General features: G+C 37.2%; 2 protein-coding genes across 15 annotated transcripts in view; one reads left to right on the top strand and one right to left on the bottom strand.

The window, feature by feature from the left end:
- The first annotated feature begins 1,876 nt into the window (after positions 1-1,876).
- Positions 1,877-9,264, top strand: ING2 (inhibitor of growth family member 2). Of its 4 annotated transcripts, none has more exons than XM_039330805.1 (4): positions 1,877-2,398; positions 4,212-4,878; positions 8,344-8,510; positions 9,142-9,258. In XM_039330805.1, the coding sequence occupies exons 1-3, from the start codon at positions 2,155-2,157 to the stop codon at positions 8,471-8,473; spliced, it is 1,041 nt and encodes a 346-aa protein (XP_039186739.1). In that variant the 5' UTR covers positions 1,877-2,154; the 3' UTR covers positions 8,474-8,510; positions 9,142-9,258. The 4 variants fall into 4 exon arrangements, with proteins under 4 accessions (XP_039186739.1, XP_039186740.1, XP_039186741.1 ...); XM_039330808.1 differs by lacking the exon at positions 1,877-2,398 and adding an exon at positions 2,434-2,920; XM_039330806.1 differs by lacking the exon at positions 8,344-8,510 and having other exon boundaries at positions 1,882-2,398; positions 9,142-9,264.
- Positions 9,265-10,364: 1,100 nt separating this feature from the next.
- The window catches only part of LOC120302418 (NACHT and WD repeat domain-containing protein 2-like), a 66,281-nt gene continuing 49,677 nt past the window's right edge, over positions 10,365-26,968 (bottom strand). For 9 of the 11 annotated variants that reach the window (XM_039330792.1, XM_039330790.1, XM_039330795.1 and 6 more), the window contains 8 exons: positions 25,625-25,826; positions 24,620-24,750; positions 22,933-23,096; positions 17,721-17,875; positions 14,757-14,963; positions 13,802-13,896; positions 11,918-12,039; positions 10,365-10,638 (listed from right to left, as the gene is read on the bottom strand). In XM_039330792.1, the coding sequence (XP_039186726.1) occupies positions 10,400-10,638; positions 11,918-12,039; positions 13,802-13,896; positions 14,757-14,963; positions 17,721-17,875; positions 22,933-23,096; positions 24,620-24,750; positions 25,625-25,826 (1,315 nt within the window). In that variant the 3' untranslated portion in view covers positions 10,365-10,399. Of the gene's footprint in view, positions 10,639-11,915; positions 12,040-13,636; positions 13,897-14,756; positions 14,964-17,720; positions 17,876-22,932; positions 23,097-24,619; positions 24,751-25,624; positions 25,827-26,968 lie in introns of those variants that run through there. The other 2 variants (XR_005555126.1, XM_039330799.1) reach the window with 2 other exon arrangements.

Here is a 26,968-nt window from a genome sequence, read left to right as displayed (position 1 = left end):
TTACCTTTTGCAGGGTCTATGAGGCATTTACTCCTCTTTTCTAGCACAAACCTTTAAACAACCCTTGTAGTTCGTTATTTACTCAGAAATTACATTCTTCAACCAATCCCAAACGCGCATGCACGATATTGTTAGACTCAAGCAATGGGAAGTGGTGACGTGCATATTTGCATAATATATGCAGGCAAATGAAAGATGAGAATCGCACTGAAGTTTTCTGATAGGAATTGTTCTGTGTCCTTTCTCATCCCTAACTAAAGGCTGTGATTAAGAAATAGAGTATATTTCGCGAAATCAAATAAGTAGAAAATATTCTACTTTCCCTTGCTTTCGTTTTGCTCACTATAACCTACAAGATAAATGATCTAACACAGTTTTATACAGCTGAAAAGGGCATTGATGCCGTGTTAGCGTTCTGAAGACCTGCTCTCTAGGCTACTTGCGGAGGACTTGTTCCTCTTCCGGCTTCCTTGCCGCCTAGGGGAAAGTCCCCGGACCCCCGGCAGAGAGTGCCGTGTGCTTTGACGCGCGCAACCCTCTCACAAACTCACGCTTCTTCCGCCAAGAAGCCCCCCAGGGCCGAGCGGGTGAGTGCGGGAGGGGCTCTCGTCAGCTCCATAGTAACGCAGGTAGTGCGCGTGTGCTCCTTTCCCAACTAGGAGGCGGTCGCACCAACAAAACGGGGCTCATTCTTAGGACGCTTTTTTTTTTCTTGGCCACCTGTCTCTATGGAACTTTAACTGCGACTTCTGCGTCGCAAGCACGTAGGTCTTGTAAACCAATGAATTTTTATCGGTCCCGGAAAGTGTAGAAAGGCTACACTTGCGGTTGAGGATTTTGTTTCTTGTTTTTTGAGCTCTTGATAAGGCTATTGCATGTGTACATGACAAACAATATTTACACTAAAATCTTGTAAGTTTATATTCCTTGTCAGCGCGTTTGGGAGATGTTTCTCCGAGTGACAGAGTATAAATAAAATCTTTTAAGAACAGGTTGACGTATATCTGTCTATGGCACCCTTTCCTCCAGAGTCCAGGGAGTCTTTCGTAGGTTTCTGAATGTTGCTCTAGAAATACTGTTTACTGTGTAATATGCAATTCCTGTTTTTTCGGCTACCTTCCCCAGCCAGGCCACAGAAAACCATTGCTAAATGTAAAAATGCACGGAGACAGCTCGCGAGCAAACTGCTTACTCTTCCTGGCGGCTCATTAGAAAAACCCAGTTTAAATCCACCGAAAAACTGGTAGTTTGCTAGTTTTCTCTTTCCGAACCGTAAGCGCAGCATCACTTAACCCTTTTTGCTCCTTTTTCGACTTAATTACATCGCGCCACCTAACTAGTTCCGGAAGCTGCGAAGGACGAGAGGGGGGGTCCATGAAGTTTAACTCTTGCCATCAAGGAATGAGGTTCTTTCGCGAGTGGATGAGGCGACTTAATGGTCGTTTGCTCACTCTCGCTCGTTTCAGACGTTACCGCAGATCCCGTGTGACGTTGAGACTCAATGCAGCTGGGATGTCATGAAAACCTTGCCTGGGAGTTACATTTGCTTTTCTTGAATTTGGCTACCCGCGATTCTTGAGCTACCTGCTTCTGTTTCCATGCCCGATTATAAAAAGAGGATGGATGAAAAAAGAGCAGTGGCCGGCTCGTGTTCGTAAGTATGCTTCTTTCCTATGGCTTTATCACTGCTCATCTCCCCGAGCGGAGAAAACTGGAGGAAAGAATGGGAGCGGCCTAGGGCGGGGAGATAGCACGTTTCCTTGAGACCCGGCAGAGTCTAATTCTGACTTAGTCTCTTTAAATGAAATCCCGCCTTTTCCTCCCGCCCCGTTTGTCTTCTGACGTCCCACCATGCTGGACCAATGGCATAGGCCGTAAGGGGAAGGCGGGAGAATGTGAACCGGCCGCACCTTATAAGGACAGGGCCTTGCGCATGCGTACTCTGCGGATCGAAGGGGGTGCGAGGAAGGAAAAAGAGGCGGGGAGTTCCAAGTGAGGCAGGAGAGCATTTCTCTTAGCGCCCCCCCCCCCTTCGGCCGATTAAAGACGCAGCCACCTGAGAGTCTCCCTCACTGCCCCCTTTCCTCCCTTCCTGCCCTGGAGCGATCCGAGCGGGCTGAAAGAAGAGGGAAGGGGGTGTCACGTCCGGTAACGATGTTGGGGTCGCCGGGGCAACAGCCCGGGGGGGCGGGGTCTGGGGCGACGGCCGGGGCAGCTGCCGGTTCTGCTGCCACTGCCGGCGGCGGGGCCGGGGGCGTCGCGAGCTTTCCGTGCGGAGGTGCGTCTGAGAGGCTGTTGGCGCGCTACGTGCAAGACTACCTGGAGTGCGTCGAGTCCTTGCCGCTGGACATGCAGAGGTTGGCCTCGCTCCTGCGCGAGATGGACACGCGCTGCCGTGGTGAGCAAGAGAGGCGCGAGCGCGACGGGGGGACGGGGGTTGAGCCGATGACGGGCGCTGGCAACTGATTATGGAAACTGCTCTCCCCTCAGCTCAGTGGGAGCGCTCTTCCTCGTGAAGAGGAGGGGCGATTCCCTTCTCCTCCTCCCGACTCTGGGTTGGGGGCAGAGAAAATGGCCACCCTTCTTTTGCCCTCACCCCACCCTATTAGGGGCAGTCGCTTGGGAAGAAGCCGGTCCGAGGACGCTTCGTGTTAGGCCTTGAGGGAGCGCGAGGTGGGTGGCGGCCGGGGCCGCTCCGGATTCTGGCGCTGACAGTGGCCCTGGTTCGCCACGCGCACGCGGGCCCCTGTCACGGGCCCGCGAGTGAGGCGGAGACGAGGAGGCACGTTGCCTTGTTTGGGATGATGCTCCGGATGAGGCGAATGCGTGAAAATGTATCGTTCAGTAAGATCTTCCCTCAGTAGGCGGTTATGTTTCAGAGCTGGGGATAAACCTATGCTGTTTCAGCAGCTATATGAGAGTAAGTAAGGTGACTCCCTTTTTTTTGCTAGTCATTTGAGTGCCAATCTTGAAAGAACATAAGTTTAATTCACTTGCTTCTAAGTAGTTTTTTAGTTGCCTCACAGTACTACAAGTGTATCCAACCACCATAGAATGCAGGAAAGGTAATGTTACTTAAACAATGTTTAAAGGGGGAGGATTGAAATATAAATGCCCAATTGTATAAGTAGACCCACGTACACGTGTTTTATTATGAATTATAATATATATACTCTTTGTTAGTACATCAGTAGTAACAGAGAAGCTAGTACATTTTTTTCTTTTGGGGAAGGACGGTACTTCTCCACATTTAAACTCATTTGATTATCTTGTCCCAGTGGGACTTTTTGCACCGAGATAACCGGAAGTGCAGGTCAGTCAAGAGAAAGGAAGGTGTTGGCCTTTTTTTGAAGTGAGAATTACTTTGGGAGACAAGCACACAACAGACCAATTTATGAAAGAGTCTTACTGAGTTTAGAAGCATTTTACACTGGAAGAATATTGAGGATTGTCACTATAAACTTTTTTTGTACATAGTTGGATATAATTTTACTATGGCTTTGAATTGGGGCTAGTCTAAGCTCAGCCTACAGGGTTACTGTTGTGGAAAATTGGAGGTGTGGTACCATGCATTGTACATCATCTTCAGATCCTAACAAAAAATAGATATAAATTAAAAAAGCATTTTTGGTTTTACTGAATGTATTAAATAATAGTTTATTTTTGTGACCTTGAATAAGGCAATTTTGGCATATAACTATCCTGTCAAAGCTTTTGTTCCTATTTTCCTTCTAAAAGCTGCTGCAATTCACTCAATAATAAAACTTTATATTGGCGATAATAGAACATCAAATAGATTTAATAAACTCATTTTTGTGGCCTCCTGAATTATTTTCTGCAACCCAAAGCAGTAGCTAGAAACATTAAGCCCTGAAAAGCATAATCTCGCATCTGATGAGGGGTATCCCAAAGAATGTGACATGACTCCTTGCCCATATTCAATTGAGTTAACAACAAGAGCAAAATAGCAACAAGAATGATAAAGGAGCATACTGGTTCATTGGTTCAAAAGCAGTTTAAAGTGCCTCACCGCTCCATAGCAGGACATCAGCTGCCAGAAGTAGAATAGTAGTTTGCTGATCTTATCAGGCACTGTGGAACTAGCCCTGGCTTATTACTATAATTTACATTTTATATGTAATATTCATAAAATAGAAAACTATGATTTAGGGACTTTGAGTTTATGACTGTCTTGTGATGCTTTTCAACAGAAGCTTTGAAAGAAATTGATGAGGTGTATGAGAAATACAAAGCTGAAGATGATCCTGCACAGAAAAAGCGTTTGCAGCAATATCTTCAGCGGGCTTTGATCAACAGTCAAGAACTTGGAGATGAAAAAATCCAAGTAGTTACTCAAATGCTTGAGTTAGTGGAGAACAGAGCCCGGCAGATAGAGTCCCACTCTCAGTGCTTTCAAGATCTGTCAGATACTGAAAAACCTATCGAAAAGTCAAAACAGGATACATGTCAACCAGAAAGATCTTCACGAAGACCCCGTCGGCAACGTACTAGTGAAAGCCGTGATATATGCCATATAGCAAATGGAATTGATGAATATGATGACCAGCCACCTAAAGAAAAAAGATCCAAATCTGCTAAGAAGAAAAAACGCTCTAAAGCTAAACAAGAACGGGAAGCTTCACCAGTAGAATTTGCAGTTGACCCTAATGAGCCAACTTACTGTCTCTGTGACCAAGTGTCTTACGGAGAAATGATAGGCTGTGACAATGATCTGTGTCCCATTGAATGGTTTCATTTTTCATGTGTCGGACTCACTTATAAACCAAAGGGAAAATGGTATTGCCCAAAGTGCAGAGGAGACAATGAGAAGACTATGGATAAATGTACAGACAAATCCAAAAAGGATAGAAGATCAAGGTAGTAAATGCTCTAATGCACAGACAGCTGTGTGGTTTCTATAAAACTATTTAATAAGCAGATTAGTATTTTAGAATAATGCATAAAACTATGCAATAATTTTTAAGATGTACAATACTATTGGAATGTTCACAGATGTTAATACTATTTTCTGCTTTTGAATATTCTGCACTAAAACCAAAATTTTCAAACGGTCACATGGGAGTAGCACAGAAGGAATTCAGGAATTCCAGATTCCTCATTCTTTTTAATTGTGGAATTATGGTAATGTCTGATGAGGAAAGACTGGAAAGATGATCATGTTAAAACTGATGTGTTAACAAATGTTGCAATTGTAAATTTAGTTGAATATAGCACATTTTGCTGAGAACATGTTAGTTCTATGATGCTTTTAGTCTTCAGAATTCTAAAGATAATATTTGAATCTATTGCCAAACTTTAAATTTTAAGCCTTTGAAAATATAAAGCCAGTTTTTCTTGGTGTCTTCCATGTGATCTATCTATATGTCATTAATTTATTTTATATGAATCTAGTGGTGAGCTTATAAGTCTGTTTAAAGAAAGTATATTAAACAAATACTGGAAGAGTTGCAATCAGCATTAATTGCAGTCCTAAATTGAACTATTTGTTCTTCTCACTATGCTCTTCAGTTTCTTCAGTCCTTTTGTGCCATCTTGTTCATAATTCCTTGAATTTTTTTTAAAAAAGTATGTAATCATGTTGCAAAATTTAGATATACAAAGAATACATAAATACTGTAAGGTCAGTTTCTGAAGTAAGCTTGACTGGTCTTAATATTTTATTTTGTTTTCCAGGCTCTATGGGCTGAGCAAAAAACATTAATAGGAAAAAGTTGTTGTTCTCTAAAAGAGTAGTCCTATAGGCATAGAGAGAATATACATCTGAAATATAGCAACTCAATGAAATATTTTATTTTAATGACTATGACATGTCTTTGAAACAAATAGTAAAAGTATCCCCAAACTAAATATTTCTTTTATGGAACAGTTTTGAAATTGATGCTATATACCTGTAGTCATTTGACTGCCTAACTTAATGTCATAGATGTTCACAGATACTAATTTTATTTTTCTCTAGAAGATTAGAGTAGTTCATTTTATTTATTAGACATAAGAGAGACTATGTAAGTAAATGTATTGTAAAGTAACAAGATAAGCAGGCCAACAAAAAAGTTCCAATATTGAATTCTTGTTCCTATGGTGTGAAATATTTGGCAGTTTCTCACATTTTGAGGGAGGTTTGAAAAAAAGCTTGGATACTACAAAAATTTCAAATTAAATATTCAAAAATGATTATTTTGAAAGCATGGTAGCACAGCTGCATCATGTGGACTAGAGACATTTAGCCATTTAACTAGAAATTGTTCTACTACATTATTTCATATGGCTGTTATATCTATGCTGAATCTGAAATTGTGTCTCATGAATTAATTGTATCTAATAAACTGACCACAAGGTACTATGTTTTCCCAAAAATAAGACCCCCCCCCTTTTTTTTCTGACAGCCTATTCAGCCAGCTCACTTGTTCTGCGGCTGAGGGAGCAGCTTCATTCTGCAGCTGAGAATGGAGCTTGGATCTGCATTTCACAGTCAAGAGGCCTTTCTGGAAATGCAGAAATGCAGGCCTGAGCTCCATTCTTAGCTGCAGAATGAAGCTGCTCCTTTGGCCGCAGAAGAAGTGGGCTGGCACGGCAAGTGTCGATCCATGGGATAAGCTCTACCCACACCCTAGCTTGATTTTCAGGTGTGCGCTTCACCCCAAAACTAGGGCTTATTTTTGGGTGTGGCTTATATTAGGCCTAGCCCCAAAAAATCAAGCTAGGGCTTATTTTTGGGGTGGATCTTACTTTCGGGAAAACACGGTATGTCATGGTCAAATGGCATTGCTTTCTTTTATAAATATCATGTCTTACCTTGTTAGGGGGACACTAATTGCACATTCATAATATAGCTATAATATGTTTTTATTTTGAATATTTCACACACCCCCAATATAGTTCTGCAATGGGCAGATAAATGAAATTCTAACTTTCTAATATGTTTCTGTAGTTGCTGCTTCTTATTTTTCTGAATGATCCAAGGAAAGAAATCACACAGCAATTTTATGATTGTGTGTAAAATTTGGAAGAATATAAAGTTTAATTGATTGATATGTGCACTGCAACATCATTACCATAAAACAGACTACTTACATATTCATAGCTGTTTCTGGACACAATACTTCTGTACTGAGAGAATGATGTGCATTAATGTCTGATAAGACCAGCCACAATACCTATGTCTCTATTTTTGAGAAAAAGTGATTCTTAGTGAACTACAATTAGTCAACTACAACTACATAAAATTATAATGCTTCCTATTTTGAGAAACTGTATTATTGCTATGAAGTTTTCTTTTGATTTTTTTTTAATATGTTGCTTGATATAATATGACAATCTCCTTGATTCAAAATTTTATAAGCATAAGCACATGGAAATTAGAAATGTGCCACCAGAATGTATCAGCTACTTGGATTTAATCTTTTGCATGCTACGATTTATGAATAAAAAATACTGGTTGTAAAATTGTATCTGAATTTTCCCCCCGTTTTTTCTATCATGCATTCATAGGCTAGAATCCAAAGAACTTGTATATACAGAAGGTACAGTGAGAGAAAAAATAATTTGATTCACTGCTGATTTTGTATATTTGCCCACTGACAAAGAAATGATCAGTCTATAAATGTAATGGTAGGTTTATTTTAACAGTGAGAGACAGAATAACAAAGAAATCCAGAAAAACACATTTCAAAAAAGTTATAAATTGATTAGCATTTTAATGAGTGAAATAAGTATTTGATCCCTTGTAGTTGGCCACCAGGTTTGCACACATCTCAGGAGGAATTTTGTCTCACTCCTCTTTGCAGATCCTCTCCAAGTCATTAAGATTTCAAGCCTAACATTTGGCATTTCGAACCTTCAGCTCCCTCCACAGATTTTCTATGGGATTAAGGTCTGGAGACTGGCTAGGCCACTCCAGGACCTTATTGTGCTTCTTTTTGAGCCACTCCTTTATTGCTTTGGCCATGTGTTTTGTGTCATTGCCATGCTGGAATACCCATCCACAACCCATTTTCAGTGCTCTGGCTGAGGGAAGGAGATTCTCACCCAAGATTTGACGGTACATGGCCCCGTCCATCGTCCCTTTGATGCAGTGAAGTCCTGTCCCCTTAGCAGAAAAACACCCCCAAACATAATATTTCCATCTCCATGTTTGACAGTGGGGATGGTGTTCTTGGGGCCATAGGCAGCATTCCTCCTCCTCCAAATATAACGAGTTGAGTTGATGCCAAAGAGTTCAATTTTGGTCTCAGCTGACCACAACACTTTCACCAAGTTCTCTGAATCATTCAGTTGTTCATTGGCAAACATCAGACGAATCTGTACATGTGCTTTCTTGAGCAGGGGGACCTTGTGGGCGCTGCAGGATTTCAGTCCTTCATGGCATAGTGTGTTACCAGTTGTTTTCGTGATGACTATGGTCCGAGCTGCCTTGAGATCATTGACAAGATCCTCCCGTGTAGTTCCTGGCTGATTCTTCACCGTTCTCATGATCATTGAAACTCCACAAGGTGAGATCTTGCATGGAGCCCCAGACTGAGGGAGATTGACAGTTATTTTGTGTTTCTTCCATTTGCAAATAATTACACCAACTGCTGTCACCTTCTCACCAAGCTGTTTGACGATAGTCTCATAGCCCATTCCAGCCTTGTGTAGGTCTACAATCTTGTTCTTGACATCCTTGGACAGCTCTTTGGTCTTGGCTATGGTGGAGAGTTTGGAATCTGATTGATTGATTGATTGCTTCTGTGGACAGATGACTTTTATACAAGTAACAAACTGAGATTAGGAGCACTCCCTTTAAGAGAATGCTCCTAATCTCAGCTTGTTACCTGTATAAAAGACACCTGGGAGCCAGAAATCTTGCTGATTGATAGGCAATCAAATACTTATTTCACTCATTAAAATGCAAATCAATTCATAACTTTTGAAATGCATTTTTTCTGAATTTTTTTTGCTATTCTGTGTCTCACTGTTAAAATAAACCTACCATTACAATTATTTTTCTATATGTCTGATAAATATCTTGAACAATAATTACAATAGATTGTTAAAGTGATAGTGAAACTCGCATTTTGTATGAGTATTGAAGTTTTCATAATACCCTTAATTGTTACTACGTTAAATGCACGCTCATTTCAGGTTCCATAAATCTTATTGACAGCCTGCAACATCTTGTATATCAGAATAAGAAGAGTTCTGATGTGAAGTGTTATTGCCTTCTAATCTTCCAAATTTAACCGTGTAGCTTATAAAAAGATAAAGGTAAGAATAGTCCGAAATTGCAGTTTACATAGTAGCATATATTCTATGTTGCATCACACAATATAGTACCTAAAACATATCTGTTCATGTTTCAGTATAACCCAAAAAAGTATTAATGAGCAATATTTAGCATGACAAAAAGGGAAATTGCCTCACAAAATGGGCTAATAAGTAATAGTATATGTTATCATTAACTTGTTTTATAGTTGATATAAAAAAACTGGCACCTTTTCCTCTTGCAGAGAGAGAATACATGTTTTCTATGTTTTACTACAAGTCTCTCTCTGCTTGCTGCTAGCCAAAAGTATCGACACCCTTACTTGTTTCATCTAATAATTACAAGAATATGTTAAATTATACATCAAAGTGTCTGTTGTATGAACTGTCATGTGAATGGCATTTACTTTTGTCAGTTTCAACTTACTTTATAGCAAATTGGGATTCTTGGGCAAAAGTGAGGAGTAGCAATACTTTTGCCTGCATCTGTGAAACGTCTCAAACTTATCCAACAAATCCTAAAGAAACCCATCACCACAAAAAAAAATAAAAATCTAGGTATATAAATTGTGGAATAGATCCTTAATGTATGGAGATTTCCCCACTCCCCCTTCTCTGCAGAATGGTAATGAGGTGATTAAATCCTTTGTACAAACTTATTCTTTCCTTCAGTCCAGTTGAGTTCAGTAATTCTTATGTTTATGACTGGTCAAAGTAGTCTCTGCATTCTCCTTGCATTCCTTTCAGTGAAGAGCTTTTGTCATGGGGATTTTCCTTTAGTTTCTTGACTTTTTTACATGGGGAGTAGAGACTGAAAGATTCTCATCTTGCATAATTTTCTACAATGCCATATGGGGCTAAGAAAAAGGCAAAACTGGTGGCAGCAGCTTCATTTTCTTCAGTTACTTTTTTACATTATCAGTTGTATCTTTCTCCTCCAACTTGCAGATAATTATTGGGGAGAATGGAGAAATAATTTACAGGTAGGAAAATTAATATTGTCTTTTTATGTTATGTGCAATTGCTTATTGTATTATTTTAAATGTTATGTGCAATTGCTTTTAAAACAAAAATATTTTTAAACTATGTCAACTTTCATTTGTTTATGCTCATGATTTTATTTTGTTCAAATTCTCTTTTAAATATTTTCAAGTTCTTCTTCACTGCTTGATGAGTCTTCTCCAAACAAATCTTTTCCTATTGAATTTTCAGCAGTGTTTATGCTCATCATTTTCAAAGTGGTAAGAGTAGAGCAGTTGCTCAAGCCTAAAAGAACTGTCTTTTTGTCACAGGCAACAGTCATGCAAGAGATTTTGCTATCAAATGTAAAGATGGATATAACTGTGCCATTCTCCAAATCCCAGAAACTGACCTCACCTAAAGTGGGAGAGGGAAATGCATGTTACTACATTTAGTTTGGCTTGGAAACTTCCTTCATTTTAATAAAAAAAACTCTTGTGTTGGTTAATCCATAGCAGTAAAATTTAAAAACCCTTTGGTATAATTTCTTGGTGGTAAATAGAATAGAATATAAAATTCTGAAATTAATTCAGTAATGGAATGAGACATTTTTGGTTATTTTTTTGGCACTGCTACAGTTATGTCTGCCACTTTTATTCTTCAGAAGTATCCTGGTTAGTAGGTAAGTTCAGATTTGTAACTAATTTACACACACATATGTATCAAAAATATTTTTTAATCTGTTTTTATATTCCATTCCCTAACATTTTACTGAAGCCTGTGCTTCTTCGTTATGCAAATAGAATGTTATGCAAAATTCTGGTGGAATCTGTTTGGCTTGGATTAAATTTTGCTAAACAATAGCACTGTATAGCCAGTGTATAGCCAAAGTTAATGGATATTAGATTGTGTAATATATCATTCTGGATTCAAACAGAGAAAGCATAATTTAGAACATATGGGGAGGCTTATGTCACACAGTTTGCAGTTACCTTTCCTAGGCTTACATAGCTTTAAAAAAATTTTCAGGAAAAAACCCATTGAATTAAAGAGTTGCTAACACATGCAGCACAATGTATACTGAATCATCTTTTCCTTCTTTAACCACTGTAGACATAGTGCTAAATAATATTTCATTGATTAGAAGTCATTAATAAACCACAATGGGCTATGTTTTAACAGCAAGCTGAGCCATGAACCCTGTTCTATTAATGATGGTAATCTAAGACAAAATTTTAGAAAAAAAAACATTGAGGACGGGCATACAACTTGCAGTCTATGAGTTGAATGCATCTTATTTCTGGGACCAGGATTTCCAGCATTGAATGAATAAAATGTTTTTCAATCTTTTAGAGATATAAGGCATTAATTTCAGTTTTTGAAACCCACCCATTCCCAAAAAATCAGCCTGTTTTTTCATGTTTGTATAATACATAATGCATTCATTATAACTTCCAGATATAAGTACATCAGCAAATAATAGCGTACATTCTAAATACCCTTTAAAATGTGACTGTATATGGCAAACAGAAATTTCTTCTGTAAATTATGTTGATGTTTAGGATCAGAATAACAATAGCATATTAAGTTTAATGTTTTCACTAGAATTAGTTATAAATAACAGGTTATAATATTAAAAATCAAAAGAACATAGTCTTGAGCACATTTTTATCTACAAAAGAAATTATGAACAAACCTGCAAGTAGAATTGCTTTTGTTCCATCTAATATGTGCAATTTGCTATTCACAGTCAGATCAAGGCCTTCATAACCTTGCATTAATTTGTGTTTATGCTTAAATGGATCCCAAATTTTAATCCTGTAAACCACAAGAAAAAAAATGTATCAGTTTGGACATTATTTAGAATTTATAATATTGTAGATATAATTAACAACCGTAGCATTTCTTTTAACCTTATCTACTATTTTGTAAACAGAAAATCAGGAGAATAGCATATTGTACTCTGAGAAACAACTTGTTTAATAATTATTTTGTATATAGCATCATATTTTGTTAGATAATGACTTAGCCTTCCATGCTTCTAAGATCAGTAAAATGAGGACCCAGAATGTAGGGGTAAACCACTTAGTGCTGTAAAGCACCATAAAGCGGAATGTAAGTCTAAGTGCTACTGCTATAATTAACTTTGGCAAAACTTTGAATAACTCCAGTGCCCGACTTGATTTACACTGGACTATTTAAATAACTTCTGGTTTTAGTAAAAGCAGTACATCTTAATTATATAATTGGATCCATCTTGCACATTTACATAAAAATATCTAATGCCTGTTATATTATTTTTGGTGGTATACTATGGTAAGTTTAGTAATTAATTGCTTTTAACATTCTTGGAAATTTGAAAAGAGTTCTATGATACATCAACTTCTTTTACATTTGGGGGGAAGGAAGTTACATTTGGAATATATAACCCCTCAAATCTACCTCAAGTTGTTTCTGACTATTATGAATAAATGTCTATGTATTTAAACACAAGAATATCTCACTAGATATTATTAACATTACTATGAAGCTTAAAGCTGTGGTATTTGCATACTCTCATCAGTTGTCTTCAAAATGGTTCAAGGAATAGCTGCATTTATGTTTTCAATCTTTGGCAGTTTCTGTACGTAATAAAAATGTCCAACTTTCTCTGCAATTGTTATAAAATATTGTATAGTATTAATATTCCATGTGTCTCCAGCTACAGGTAGTCCTCGATTTACAACTATTCATTTAGTGACCATTTGAAGTTACAACAATGAAAAACGTGACTTATGACTGTTTTTCACACGTATAGCCATTGCAGCATCCCCATGGTGACACGATCAAAATTCAGGTGTTTGGCAACTGGCTCATATTTATGACAGTTGCAATGTCTTGAGATCATGTGATCATCTTGTTACCTTCTGACAAGTAAAGTCAATGGGGAAGCCAGATTCATTTAACAATTGTATTAGTAATTGAACAACTGCAATGATTCTCTTAACAACTGTTGCAAGAAAGGTGGTAAAATAGGGCAAAATTCACTTAGCAACTGTCTCACTTAGCAACAGAAACTTTGGGCTCAATTGTCTTAAGTTGAGGACTACCGGTATATATGTACAGGTAGTCCTCGGCTTACAACAGTTTGAAGTTACAGTGGCACTGAAAAAAGTGACTTATGACCATTTTTCAGACATATGACTGCTGCAACATCCCCATGGTCACGTGATTTACATTCAGAAGCTTGACACTGGCTCACATTTATGATGGTTGCAGAGTCCTGGAGTCATGTGATCCCCTTTTTGCGACCTTCTGACAAGCAAATTCAATGGTGAAACCAGATTCATTAAATAACTGTGTTACTAATTTAAGAACTGCAGTGATTCACTTAACAAATGTGATGAGAAAAGTCGTAAAATGGGGCAAAACTCACGCAACAAATTTCTCACTTAAGAAATTTTAGGCTCAATTGTGGTCATAAGCTGAGGACTACATGTATTCCCATGTTGCTTCAGTACCTATGTGGAATGAAACCAAACAATTTATTGGGCACATTACAAATCTTTCTAGTAATAACTAAATTTTAGTATTTACTTACAGGTTATCCACCATCACTCCAAAAATTATTCTACTGCCATCTGCAGTAATGGCTGTACAACAGACATTAGGCTCATTTTTTAATCTTTTTCTAACCTATATTTTTATAACAGACAAAAATAAATTGAGTAAATTGGTTATGGGTAACTTTACATACAAGCTATAGATATATAGATTTGCAGGTGTATAACTGCAGGTAATGTTTTCCTGTTCATCCTTATTCTTCCAGAACGTGGCTGTATTGTGGAAAGGCAAGGAATGAAGGAATAATGGCTGAAGTAAAATGCCCAAATGTCAAGCAAAACTGGGCAGGGCCAGGACCCTCTTGGGAAGGAGGTTTGAGATTTTTAAGGAATAAAAGATATTTGTCATCTGCAACATTAAGACTATGCTACCTATTTTACTCCTTCCACGTGGCTCAAAATGCAAAATAAAGAGTTGAAATATTTAGCTCCTGTTCTTGGACTTACAAAAAAGATGTTTATTGGACATTTTTACAACTATGCTAAAAAGGTATTGTAGTAGATCTGGGTATTTGAATTATAGAAGGAATAGTTTGATGATAGAATAACCTAATTCAAATATTCCAAAATTAGGAATCATTTTTAACCAGTGGTTCTCAACCTTTCTAATGCCGTGACCCCATTATACAGTTCCCCATGTTGTGGTGACCCCCAAGTGGGTGTGGCCACCAATAAGAGGGAGTAGGACAGCTAGGGAAAAGGGAAAAAAATGGCGGACAGCATGGTTTGGCGACCCCCATGAAATGGTCGTTTGACCCCAAATGGGGTCCCGACCCACAGGTTGAGAACCACTGTTTTAAACTAATGGAAATAGGTAAGATGAATTATGTTCACAAACTATTTGCAGAGAGCTTAGATTGTTTATTGTCTTTTGATTTGGAAATCACGATACTACAAAGTTTTCTTGTTGCCCAAGTATTGCAGAAATTATACCTTTCCTGTGATTAAGTTCCATAGTGTTACATAGCTGATTTTTTCCTCTTCGCTGTAATTGGAAAGCACTAGATAATGCCCAGTATATGTTAAGGTAGCATTATATAAAAAAAGCATTGATTCTTTGCTCTCAAGTGTGTGGAGATAGGACATAGTTTCCAAGCTGAACACAGATAGATGATGTGCATAGTAGGAACACACAGCTATCTGTGAAAAGACAAAGGCAGTTATTTTAAAAACAATAAAACATCTTTAGCATCTGGCAAAAATAAATTAAGCCACAAGGCTCCCAGTTCAAAGGTTTTGACCTTGTTACTTATTAGGGAGAACAGACAAGAACGAGGGAGCAATTATTTTTCATACTGTAATAGGACATGTTGGTTAACTTTTTTATGAAATTAAGCACTAAACCTTGACAATATATAATACTGTGCAAAAATATTAGGCAGTTTTGCAGAAATGCTGTAAATTAATGCTTTCCGAAATAGAAGTGTTACTAGTTTATTTTTATCAGTTAACAAAATGGAAAGTAAATGAACAGAAGAGAACTCCAAATCAATATTTGGTGTGTGACCATCCTTGCCTTCAAAATAACATCAATTCCAGGTACATTTGCACACAGTTTCTGAAGAAACTTAGCAAAGTTCCTTCAAGACTGTTCTAAATATCCAATATCTCCAGAAGACATCTGGTTAGGAAAGCCTCCCAAAGCCTTTCACCTAAAGCAATGAGAGGTCCTTGTGTTCTCTGAGCTTGGTTGTTTTTTTGCAGATATTTCGTTACCCAAACTAGGTAATGACTAGTGACTAGCACTGATGAAGTTACCTAGTTAGGGTAATGAAACTTCTGCAAGAAAACAACCAAGCTCAGAGAGCACCAAGGACCCCCTGCCTTTATTTCTCGGGATTGAAGACCCTATTGATCCTGACCAAATCTCTAACTCCATTTGCAGAAATGCAGCCCCAAATGCAAGGAAGCTCCACCATGCTTCACTGTTTCCTGCGGACACTCATTACTGTACTCCTCTCCAGCCCTTCGGCAAGTAAACTATCTCCTGCTACAGCCAAATATTTCAAATTTTCACTTAGTCCAGATCACTTGCTGCCATTTTCTGCACCCCAGACCTTATGTTTTCATGCATATTTGAGTCACTTAGCCTTGTTTCTACACCAGAAGTATGGCTTTTGGGCTGCAATTCCTCCATTAAGACCACTTCTAGCCAGTCCTCTCTGGACAGTAGATGGGTATACTTGGGTCCCACTGGTTTCCACCAGTTCTGTGCTGACATCTTCAGATGTCGAAGGGAAATAAGCATGATGTGTCTTTTCATTTGCTGCATTAAGTCCTCAGTGTTGCCTGTTTCTTTGTGCTTCTTCAAAAGAGCTTGAACAACACATCTTGAAACCTCAGTCTGCTTTGAAATCTTTGCCTGGGAAAGGCTTTGCTGATGCAGTATAACTGCCTTTTGTCTTTGTTCTTGTGCTGTTTTGCTGTAATGAATGATCTATGACATGAAACCCTCTTCGAAAACCTCGCCTGAGTAGCAGAGTTTGGCTATTCCTCACCCAAAATTTGAGCTCCTACACAGCTGTTTCTGTTTCTGTTAATGACTGTTTCAACCTACATATGAAATTGATAATCATTAGCAACTGCTTGGTATAATTGGTTAATCATACACCTAACTCTAATCCTACAAAATCCATGGCTTTGTGCAAGTGTAAGAATTGATGCTGTTTTAAAGGCAAAGAGTGGTCACAGTAAATATTGAATTGACTTGGATTTCTCTTCTGTTCATCTACTTTCCATTTTGTTAATAAAAATAAACTATTAACACTTCTATTTCTGAAAGCATTCTTAATTTATAGCATTTTTGTACAATTGCCTATTCACACAGGGTTCCTTTATATCAGCAGGAATTACATGAAAATAATTTTATTTTTTTATATATTTAATACATTTATATAGCTATGACAATGAGTGGGGTATTACATTGTTCTCTTTTAAAACAAACTAAATTAAACTCAAAAGAGTTACTGCAATATGCTTTATGTTGGCCTGCACAGAAATGTATCCAGGAGTAGCAATTGGTGCAGAATGTAGCAGTTAAGACTGTTATACAAAGGATCTTTAAATACTAAGATATAAGTAGCCTATGTTGAACAACTGCCTTGTTTATCGTAATTGGGACTGGAATTTCCATCACTAAGCGATGAAGTCATAAAACATGATGTTATATGACCATCGCTTAGCAACAGCAATCCCAGCAGTCCCCATTGCCATCGTGTGAACCTCACATGACCATGATGTATCAAGAAGCAAGAAGCATGAATCCAGAAGGACTTTACAAATTTGCTTATGCCCTTGAAACAATCATAGGCAAGCAGTCCAGTGGTCAAAAACTACAGGCAGGCAGGTTGGGACTATGGAGTACAAGCAGGCAGGAGCCATGGATGGGTACTAGGAATAACAGGTAGGCGCATAATGTTGTGTATTGGGCAAGTGGCCGATGCTGTGGAGTATGAGATTCTCATGTCTCATGGGTGCTCCTCAGAAAAAAATTTGCAGTCTTGGACTTGCAACCTCCTGCCGATTACCCCATTGACTTGTGGGAAGCCAGCAGGGAAGGTCGAAAATGGCAATCACGTGACTGCAGGGGGCTGCAACTGTCATAATTTCATGCTGATTGCCAAGCATCCAAACAATGATCATGTGACCATGACTGTGGGAATGCTGCAACTTTGAAGACTGGTCATACTTTCCCCTATTCAGCACCATCGTAACTTCAAATGTCATTGGACAAACCCAAGGATATCTGTGTTCTAAAAATACATTTTACAATGTCAAATGAGTTATGTCTTAACATGTTTATAAAACAAAAGAATACATGTAGGATATTAAGCATGTTAACATTTAAATAAGTATGTATAAATACGAATAAATAGTGTTTTGGTAAGTACAACTCGCCTTCTCATCTCCACTCAGGAGGAACTGATCAATAGTATTATTCTTCTCTTTAGCTAGTTTCTGTAATGTCTCCACCTCCAGTTGTAATTCCCTTTCTTTTTTCCTTTTCTTTCCAGTATTGGTTTCATTTCGCTTTTCCCAGGGATGCCATAATGCTAATACATAATACATAAAAAAACTATGGTATTACACCTGAAATACAAGTAATTATTGTGATTTTTAATACTGGTGTTAAAGCACTATAACAGCTATTTTGTCTCAGCAAAGTCAAAAGTTAAGCAATCTTGGGCTTTCATTGGTATTTGAAGACTTCTCGGAAAAAGTAAGATTGTAGGTTAGACTGAGGAAGTTAAAAGAAATTAAAAAGAGCAATAGCAATTTATAAATAGCAGTTGCACTTAGACTTATATACCACTTCATAATGCTTTTACAACACATTCTAAGCGGTTTACAAAGTCAACATATTGCCCCCAACAATCTGGGTCCTCATTTTACTGACCTCGGAAGGATGGAAGGCTGAGTCAACCTTGAGCTGATCAGGATTGAACTCCTGGCAGCAGAATGCAGAGTTAGTCTGCAATACTGCATTCTAATCACTGCGCCAAAATAACTGCCATTATTGCCTCAAAATATTAGATTAGAATAATAAAGAATAATGGATGCTATTTGTGTCAGTTTCAACTTATTTCACAGCAAATTGGGATTCTATGGTAATATGGGGAGATCAATACTTTTGCCCACATATAATAGTTTCAGATTTCTGCAAAGACATGATTGTATCCATTAAATCAAGGGTCCCCAACCTCCGGGCCGCAGACCAGTGCCGGTCTGCGGCCAGCAAAGAGCCAGACTGCAGAAGTGAGTGAAACCACACACACACACCAGTCCCTGGAAAAAACACCCTTCATGGAATCGGTCCCAGATGCCCAAAAGATTGGGAGCCGTTGCATTAAATCAGAAATTGAATTCTTGTTGTGCTTTTCAATAAGATGGCTTACAAATTACTCTTGGTAAGGTATGTTCTTTAGATAAATATTTAATTATTTAATTTCTATAGCTGCCCAACTCAACCAAATGAATCTGGGCATCTTACAATTCTAAAATTATTAAAAAAATAATAAAAAAATTAAAGCAGTAAAAATCATTCACAAAGTAAATACAAACAGCGGCCATGATTAATCAACTAATAGGAAAGCCAAGTAACAGAACCCTTAACACATTCTGAGTCCCAGGCCTGGATTTTAAAGCTTTGCAAAAAGCCAACAGGGTTGGGGCTTAAGGTTAGTGTTGTCTTCCATAAATGGATGATTAGGCCAGGATCCATAGTGCTATTTTCTGCTTTCTCAGTGAACTGTATCTACCGATACTTATTTTAAAAGTTTCCTCAATTTTTAAAATCTATCTGCTATTGTGTGTGCGAGAGAGTGTCTGCTTCTATTATATATGAAAATAGAAGAGGGTTACTACTAAATACAATTTAGCCTTCCAAACATGATTCTTTAATATAACTTTATTTTTACAAGCAGGGCAATTATTAAAGCAATCTGAAACCTTTCTGTTATATTATTTTTTTAAACTGGTGAAAGAGCACTCATAGTAATTGCTCCTTTGTTGCACACCTGGATCTAAATCAGAAATAGACCTAGCATTATCTCAATAGATTTGTGAGGGCTTGGTTTGGATTTGAGTTTTGTTGGTAAAACCAATTTTCCTCATAAGGCTGTAGCTTATACCAAACTATTCAGGCATGGCAGGTTTACATGTCAGAGATAAAGAACTTACTTTGCACTAAACAGCATAAGTTTTGGTGGCTGCAGGGAAAAGGGAATGTTGCATAAGCAATGTCTAATTCTCTGCCTGTCCTGCAAATTTACATTAAAAATTTAGTTTCAGTAAACTAAACAGCAAATCCATGCTAATGCATAACTGGTATGCCTGTCACCATCTCAATCAGACAACTAAAGAAAGAGGTATTGATGTGAAATAGCCCCCACTTCTCAAGAATGCATATCTAAAGACAGTTCAGCTTATTCAATCACCTCTTTATGCTTATATAAAATTGCCCAAGGCACAAAAATTACAAAATCAGAAAGCTTCCTCAAGTAGCCCCTTCAATAATAATTGACAGCTTCCAGTCTCCCAGGTGTGAGACAATACATGAAAATTTAAAATCATACGGTTTCTCATAGGCAGCTATCACCTTAATGGGTTATAAATATGCCAGTCTTTAACAACATACCATTTACATAGAGTTATAATCAGATTTGTCATTCTTGCCCAGAAACATCCTTCGGAGATACCACTTCACTTAGCCAGATGCCTCAATGCATAACAGCCCTAAATTTAGAACGGCTTTGTCTTTGGCTTGATTCAATGCCGTTTCAAAAGCAGTCATTGCGGGAAATACTAGAACATCCCTTTCGAGCAGTTCTATTGTACTGCTGCCTCTGTGCTGACACTCATCAGGAATTAGTATTCCCACTCATCATCAGACACCCTGGTTGCACGGATTTATTGTCTCAGTTTGTTACTACTATCAGATCATTTGGATTCTACTTTGGGGATAGCAGCCAAATATTGTTAAATGGTTTATATAACATAATTTTTCTTCCTTCTAGATATTTTCCACATTTCAAATAGAGCTGTCTATTCACTCTCATAACAATATATTACAGGTATCATTATTGTCAATTGATTTATTTTAATTAGCTGCCAGACTTATTTTAACAATATAGTCACTATAGATGAAGTCTAAATTTTAGATCTGAAATCATAATCACTTGTCACATATTTTTCTTTCTTATGCATTATCTTACTGCATCTTTTCTAGATGTAATATTACTATTAATTTTTTTCATGGATTTTATTTATTATTATTTTTCAATTTTATATAGCCACCCATCTCATGAGTAGTGACTCTGGGTGGTGGACAATACTCAGTAAAAAAAGAATACATATGTAAAAACAGACATTTAATCATCTCTATTTTAATGCTGATTTTTCTATTTTTAAAACTAAAAATGTACAAACCCAAAGCAGAGATAGTGAGTGCAGATAGTCCTCGACTTACACTCGCACTTAGCAACCATTCAGAATTACAATGGACTTCCCAAAAGGTACTTAAGACCCAATATTAAACTTTTTTTGGCTTACTCCTCAGTGGTCACATGACCGCATTTCAGATATTCAGCAAATGACCTGCATTTATGCCTATTTGCAGCGTACCACAGTCACTTGATTTTTGTCAAAAACTGGCATTTTTGACACGTTCCCTCAGACCCCATTCCTAGGGAAAGAAGTCCCCCAAAACCATAAATCTGGGGAATTCCATTCCCAACCCAGAAATGGAGTCAGGCAGCTCAGGTACAGAAGCTGCTATACAGCAAGGAGGCTGGTATTTTAGCAATAGGATAATATTTTATTGGCCAAATGTGATTGGACACACAAGAAATTTGTTTGCAGTGCATAAGTCTCACTGTATATACAAACAAAGTAATATGATCATAAGTTACCAATAGAAGGTAGTAGAAAAGATGAGAAGGATAATAGAATACAGTCATACTACATGGTTAAATAGACAGAAGACAGTACTGTGGTAATTAGGTATTCAGCAGAGTGATGGCACAAAGGGAAAAAACTGTCTGGGTCTAGTTGTTTTAACATACAATGCCCTATAGCAGCGTCCTGAGAGGAGGAATTGAAAGAGTATATGTCCAGGATGTGAGGGGTCTGTAGTTATTTTCTCTGTCCTCCTTCTGAACCATGCAGTATACAGATCCACAATGGAAGGCAGGCTGGTTGCAATTAACTATCCATTGAAGTCTGTATCTGTCATGTTAAACCAGATAGTTATAGAAGTATAAATGACAGACTCAATAATTCCTCTGTAGAACTGTACTAACAGCTCCCTGGGGCAGTCTGGACTTTCTGAATTGACGCAGGAAGAACATTCTTTGTTGTGCCTTTTTAATGATGGTTCTAATGTTAGGTGTCTATTTCAATTACTGGGAGATTATAATTATACTTTAGATTGGCAATTTTATTATTCTAAATTCTTAAACAAGTCTTATACAAATTGCATAATGGCTTATTATATTAATTTTATGTTCAAAATTCTTAAACTTATAATTTTACATGTATTTTGTGACTTTATAGCCTTTTCATTTTAGACAATTTTTGTGCTGTATAGGCTGCATTGATATCAGTGTGCCTTCCCCCCCCCCCATACTTGTTTTGCTGGTCAGTGACCAAAATGACTGATTTCCTTAGGCATGGACGGTGGGGATGGAGTGGGAATAAATACCTAAGCATGAATTACTCCTTGGGAACAATTGAATTAAGGCAAAAATCAAGCAACAGTTTTGAAAATAGTCAGTAATTTTAAAATATCTAAAAAAAATAGAAACTGCAAAGATTGATTAAAGATTGATAGATATTTCAATTAAATTAGATATTTCAGAACTGTACTTTATTTTACTTTTTCTCTGCTCTCTGCCTGCCTGTAATATTTCTTCAAATGCTTGCAATGTTCTTAAGTAACTGTTTAATAAAACAGAATTGTATCTATTCTGCATTTTAGCTGTATATGTACATGATTGTCAAATGGATCACACGGGCCAAGAACAAGTTTCTGTATGTCTCCAAAATGCAAGTTATTTTAAATCAATTATGTTAACTATGTATTAAAAATTAAGCACTTCTAGAAAGCATGCCTACACAACATGTGGCCTGCCAAGCAATGTTGAGTGGCCTACCAGCAAGTTTTTAAGAAGTGATAAATTCACCAGTGCCCCAAAAGAGGCACTGCCAAGCATCTCTAAGCCTCAGTGCCACTCTCAACTCCAGTACTTGCTTTGCTCAGCTAGCCACAAAACACCTGTAAAACGTTAAAGGTAAAGCATTAAACTTGGATCAGAAATACCAAGGTTCAAATCCCCAGCTGAACCATAGAGTTTAGCAAGTCACTCTGTTTCAACAAAACTGAAACAGTTATTGTTATTCAGAGGATAAAATGAAGTAACAAAATCACATGCACTCTTGTGAGCTTTCAAACAAAATGCAGGCCATAAATGCAAAGACAAAAATAATAAACCTGGGTTCTCTGTGGTTCTCCAATTTACCAAGGAATGATTTTATGTTTCAGTTGTTATAAATTACTGCATAGAATTAGCTTTGACAATATAGCCTTTAAGTAGAATTAAATATTTGATACCTGTTTTTTCTTTATACAAAACTCCTTTGGGTCTCTTTATGTTTTCTTTGGATGAGGAATGGGTAGTGGCTTGAGTAGATTGCAAGACAACATTTTCTTTGTATTCTGGTCTTAATCGATCCTTAATAAGTCCTGTCTCCAAGTTCCAAATAACAAAATGGTCTCTGAAAATATAGTAAGAACCAGATAAAACAATCAACAATGTACTATTTTTGATTAGACATTCTATTGACTTATAAACATTTAATTTGTAATAAAGCATAGGAGACAAATTTAAATTAAAAGGTGAGTTGAAAAGTAAAAGAATGCCTGGGTTTACAAATTTCTGCTAAATTTATCGGTTAAAATTAATCCAAATATTATCCTAAGAATTGCCATTTCATGTTTATTTTTTATTTTCAGTCTCAAAACAGATTTGAGCTTTCTGATTTTGTGATATACTCCACTGATTTTACAATTCACAAAAAAGCACAATTTTCTAAAAAAAATTAATTGGTTAAGGTTGGAAGTTTAAAACTATTCTAAACTGGTCATAGTTTTTTTTTATTAAAAGTTTTTTATTTTTTCAATGTAAACATTATAAGAAAAAAAATACAATACAATTTTGAAATAAGATAAATTCGTAACCATTGGTACGACCTGCCCACTCCCCCCAGGCTGCGTCCACCCTCTCTTAAAACATTCCCTACTTCCCTCCTCTTTCTCACCTCTCATCCTACTCTCTTCCCCTCCCCCTCTCCTCTCACTGCCCTACTTCCTCTCTACACTTTCTCACCTCTCATCCCTATCAAACCCATGAATGCAGCATAAGGGGAGTGCCCAGGCTGCACCCCTATAAGCAACCATTATCTATATTACACTTACCCCCCACATTTCTTCCCTCCCACCCCCAACCCCCCTCCCTTCACTTCCCAGAGCAGAATGCAGGGTTAATAATAAGAAAATTTATAATAATAAGAAGAAAAAAAGAAAGAAAAAAAGAAAAAAGAAAAAAAAAGAAAATATCATACTTAACCTTTAACTCCAATAACCTATAAGACCATTCTCTATAATATTTACTATAATATTCATTCATAAAATAAATGAAACTTTTTAGTTCCATACTTTTTCTGAATATAATCTATCCATCTTCTCCATACAGTAATATATCTTTCTTGTGTATGATCCTTTAAATAAGCAGAAATTTTTGCCATTTCTGCAAAACTAGATACTTTAAATACCCATTCTTCTAAACAGATTTGAGCTTTCTGATTTTGTGATATACTCCACTGATTTTACAATTCACAAAAAAGCACAATTTTCTAAAAAAAATTAATTGGTTAAGGTTTGAAGTTTAAAACTATTCTAAACTGGTCATAGTGATAGATGATGCAAATCAGGCATGTCAAACTTGCGACGTCACGTGACGTCGCGCAATGTATCGGGCCGGTTTTGCCATTGCTGACAATAGGGTGGGCGTGGCTTCCACGTGACGCATCTGGCCCACGGGCCAGCAGCTTGACACCTGGTGTAAATAATGCAATTTCTTTCCACATTATGCAATTTCTCTTCAGATCATAAGCACAATTACAATTTCACTTAGTGACTGCTTTGCTTAATGACTCAATTGCTGGTCCCAATTGAGGTCACTAAATGAAGACTACCTATAATAAAACTATGTGCTTTTTCAATAGCTGTAAAATGTTACCTGTTCTCAGAAAGACCAAGCAGAAGGCCTCCTTCTAGCATCTTGTATTCATTATTTGGACAAGGAATTATGTAAAGCCCATTCTGCTTCTTTATGTACTTCTTTTTCAGGAGATCATAAATTAACAGCGTCTAGAATACATAAAAAATTATTTCTGCTTGATGTAGATGCAAAGTTGTAATACATGCACATCTAGGAACCCTAAATATTCCTGGTTTTCTCATACTAGGACAGTGGTTCTCAACCTTTTTAATGCCGTGACCCCCAACCGGTCGTAAGTCTAGGACTACTCAACCGGTTGTAAGTCGAGAACTACTCAACTGGTGCAGCACCGTTTGCAGAATGGGACTTTTGGCGGGCTCAGCAGGGCAGAGACAGCCTGGACAATTCCTATTGGCTTTTGAAAGCCAATAGAATTAGACTCTATTCAAGAGAATCTATTCTATTGGCTTTCAAAAACCAGTAGAATAAAAGGGAGCAGCACAGCTAAGGAAAAGGGGAAAAAAAATGGTGGACTGCGTTGTTTGGCGACCCCCATGAAATGGTCGTTCGACTCCAAATGGGGTCCCGACCCACAGGTTGAGAACCACTGTACTAGGAGGTCTGAGGCCCTTCCCCGACAATCCCTACTGCCACTCACATATCAACAATTAGATGATCCCTAATTTCATACATATATCCATCATTTTTTAGTATTCTGCTATCCACTATTTTTCCCTATAAAATAACTTTCTGGCATTCAATTATTCAGGAATAGATGAACTGATGGTTACCCATATTTTCTAGATTTAACTGACAAATTTAGACTTAAACCCATTAATTCCTTAAAGGATGTTTAAATCCTTTAATACTTTTATTTCTCAACATTTTGGATAAGATTGTTCCAATTCACTACAAAATCATTTTCTTATCAGACTCAGCTTTTTCTCAATAAATTCATCATTCATGAAATCAGCTGAAAAGCAAAGGATCAGTATTTATAGAAAAAAAAAATGTGTTTAGTACCTGGAAAATCGATCTTGGAGGATCTGCAAAGGAGGCCATTCCCTTGCCTGTAAGTATATAAAGTTTCATGTCTCTAGCCAGTACGATGTCTGTGTTCTCTGCCAGCCCCCTTTCCATCCTCACAGCATTATGTTTACACTTGGATTTTACAATATTCCATACTGCTATGGCTCCTGGGCTTGTGTTTCGGCACACAGCATACCTTTGGAAAGATAGATATAAATAGTCTTGTTATTGCCATATTGCAAAAATGTCAAAACATTGTTATTTCTCTGTTGTTGAAAAAATGGCACGATTTTTTTTTATAATTTGCCATATACTTGTGAAACACTATTCCTTCCATTGTATTACTGCAGTAAAATAAAAAGCATGGTTTTATATGGAAATAGGATAATTGGTAGTTTTGAGTTATGGAATTAGGATTAAGAATTGCAGTAAGTGCAACTGAGTGATCAGCTGTATGCCTACCTGCTTCCCTTATCATGAGTTTCATTTATGTCCCCACTTTCCTCTAAGAGCTCAAGAGCTTACATGGGGATTTCCCCTCATTTTGGACCCACAACCAAAGATCTGTCATAGTGGATGGCAAGGAAGGCAAGTATAAATTCAAAATAACACTCATCTAATGAAAAGCAAATTGGACATAAAAAACTCAACCTTGAATGTATTTTTGTTTCTGAAATCAAGATGATGCAGATTAAAGTTGCATTATTTGAGAAAAACTGATGTTCTTTTCAGGTAAACTGAATGTTAGAATGAAAATATATTTCTGTATGTTTGTAAGTTATTGCTTCAATACAGTAAACTCTAAGATGTGTGTTCTATAAAAAGAATGATATGGCGCAAGGTTAATTTGGTTCAGTTTTATTCTATTTTTTATGACAACTGCCAGGAATGTAATCAGATGTATGAGCATCTAATCCTGAAATTCAATTCCTTGCCTATAATGCCGTACTTATCCTCAATTCTGATATGCAAAAGCATTTTGTCAAAGGCTTCCAATGTTTTTAATATTGCATGTATCTATTTCACAGGTTCCCATAAGAGTCTTTAGCTGTTATTCCAGGCTTGTTTAGCACACCATAAAATAAAATTACCATAATTAAATATAAAACTACTTAATCTTCCAGTAATAAGGGTTACCTTGAAGTAAGATGGGTGGCCTATAAATTTTATAAATAAGTAAATAAATAAAAGAAAATGTGGCAATGAGTATAAGTGCAGACACTTCTGTTATGAAGGTCCAACTTCTAATTTCTTTTCAGGCCTACAGAAACTTTTGTAGCCTCTGGTTTTTCTATAAGCTTGCTTTTGTTATAAACACAAGCAAAATAGAAATGTTAT

Source organism: Crotalus tigris, unplaced genomic scaffold, assembly GCF_016545835.1.
Source record: "Crotalus tigris isolate CLP2741 ecotype Arizona unplaced genomic scaffold, ASM1654583v1 scf7180000024432.2438137, whole genome shotgun sequence".
Taxonomy (NCBI): domain Eukaryota; kingdom Metazoa; phylum Chordata; class Lepidosauria; order Squamata; family Viperidae; genus Crotalus; species Crotalus tigris.
The sequence above is the reverse complement of the archived record's forward strand: the minus strand, read 5'-3'. Positions and strand labels throughout refer to the sequence as shown.

Bases quoted from the DNA above. Each gene is read 5' to 3' on its own strand.
- ING2 (XM_039330805.1), top strand. From the start codon at position 2,155: ATGTTGGGGTCGCCGGGGCAACAGCCCGGGGGGGCGGGGTCTGGGGCG. The intron at 2,399-4,211 runs GTGAGCAAGAGA...GCTTTTCAACAG, and splicing joins GATGGACACGCGCTGCCGTG to AAGCTTTGAAAGAAATTGAT. The intron at 4,879-8,343 runs GTAGTAAATGCT...TTTCTTGAGCAG, and splicing joins AAAAAGGATAGAAGATCAAG to GGGGACCTTGTGGGCGCTGC.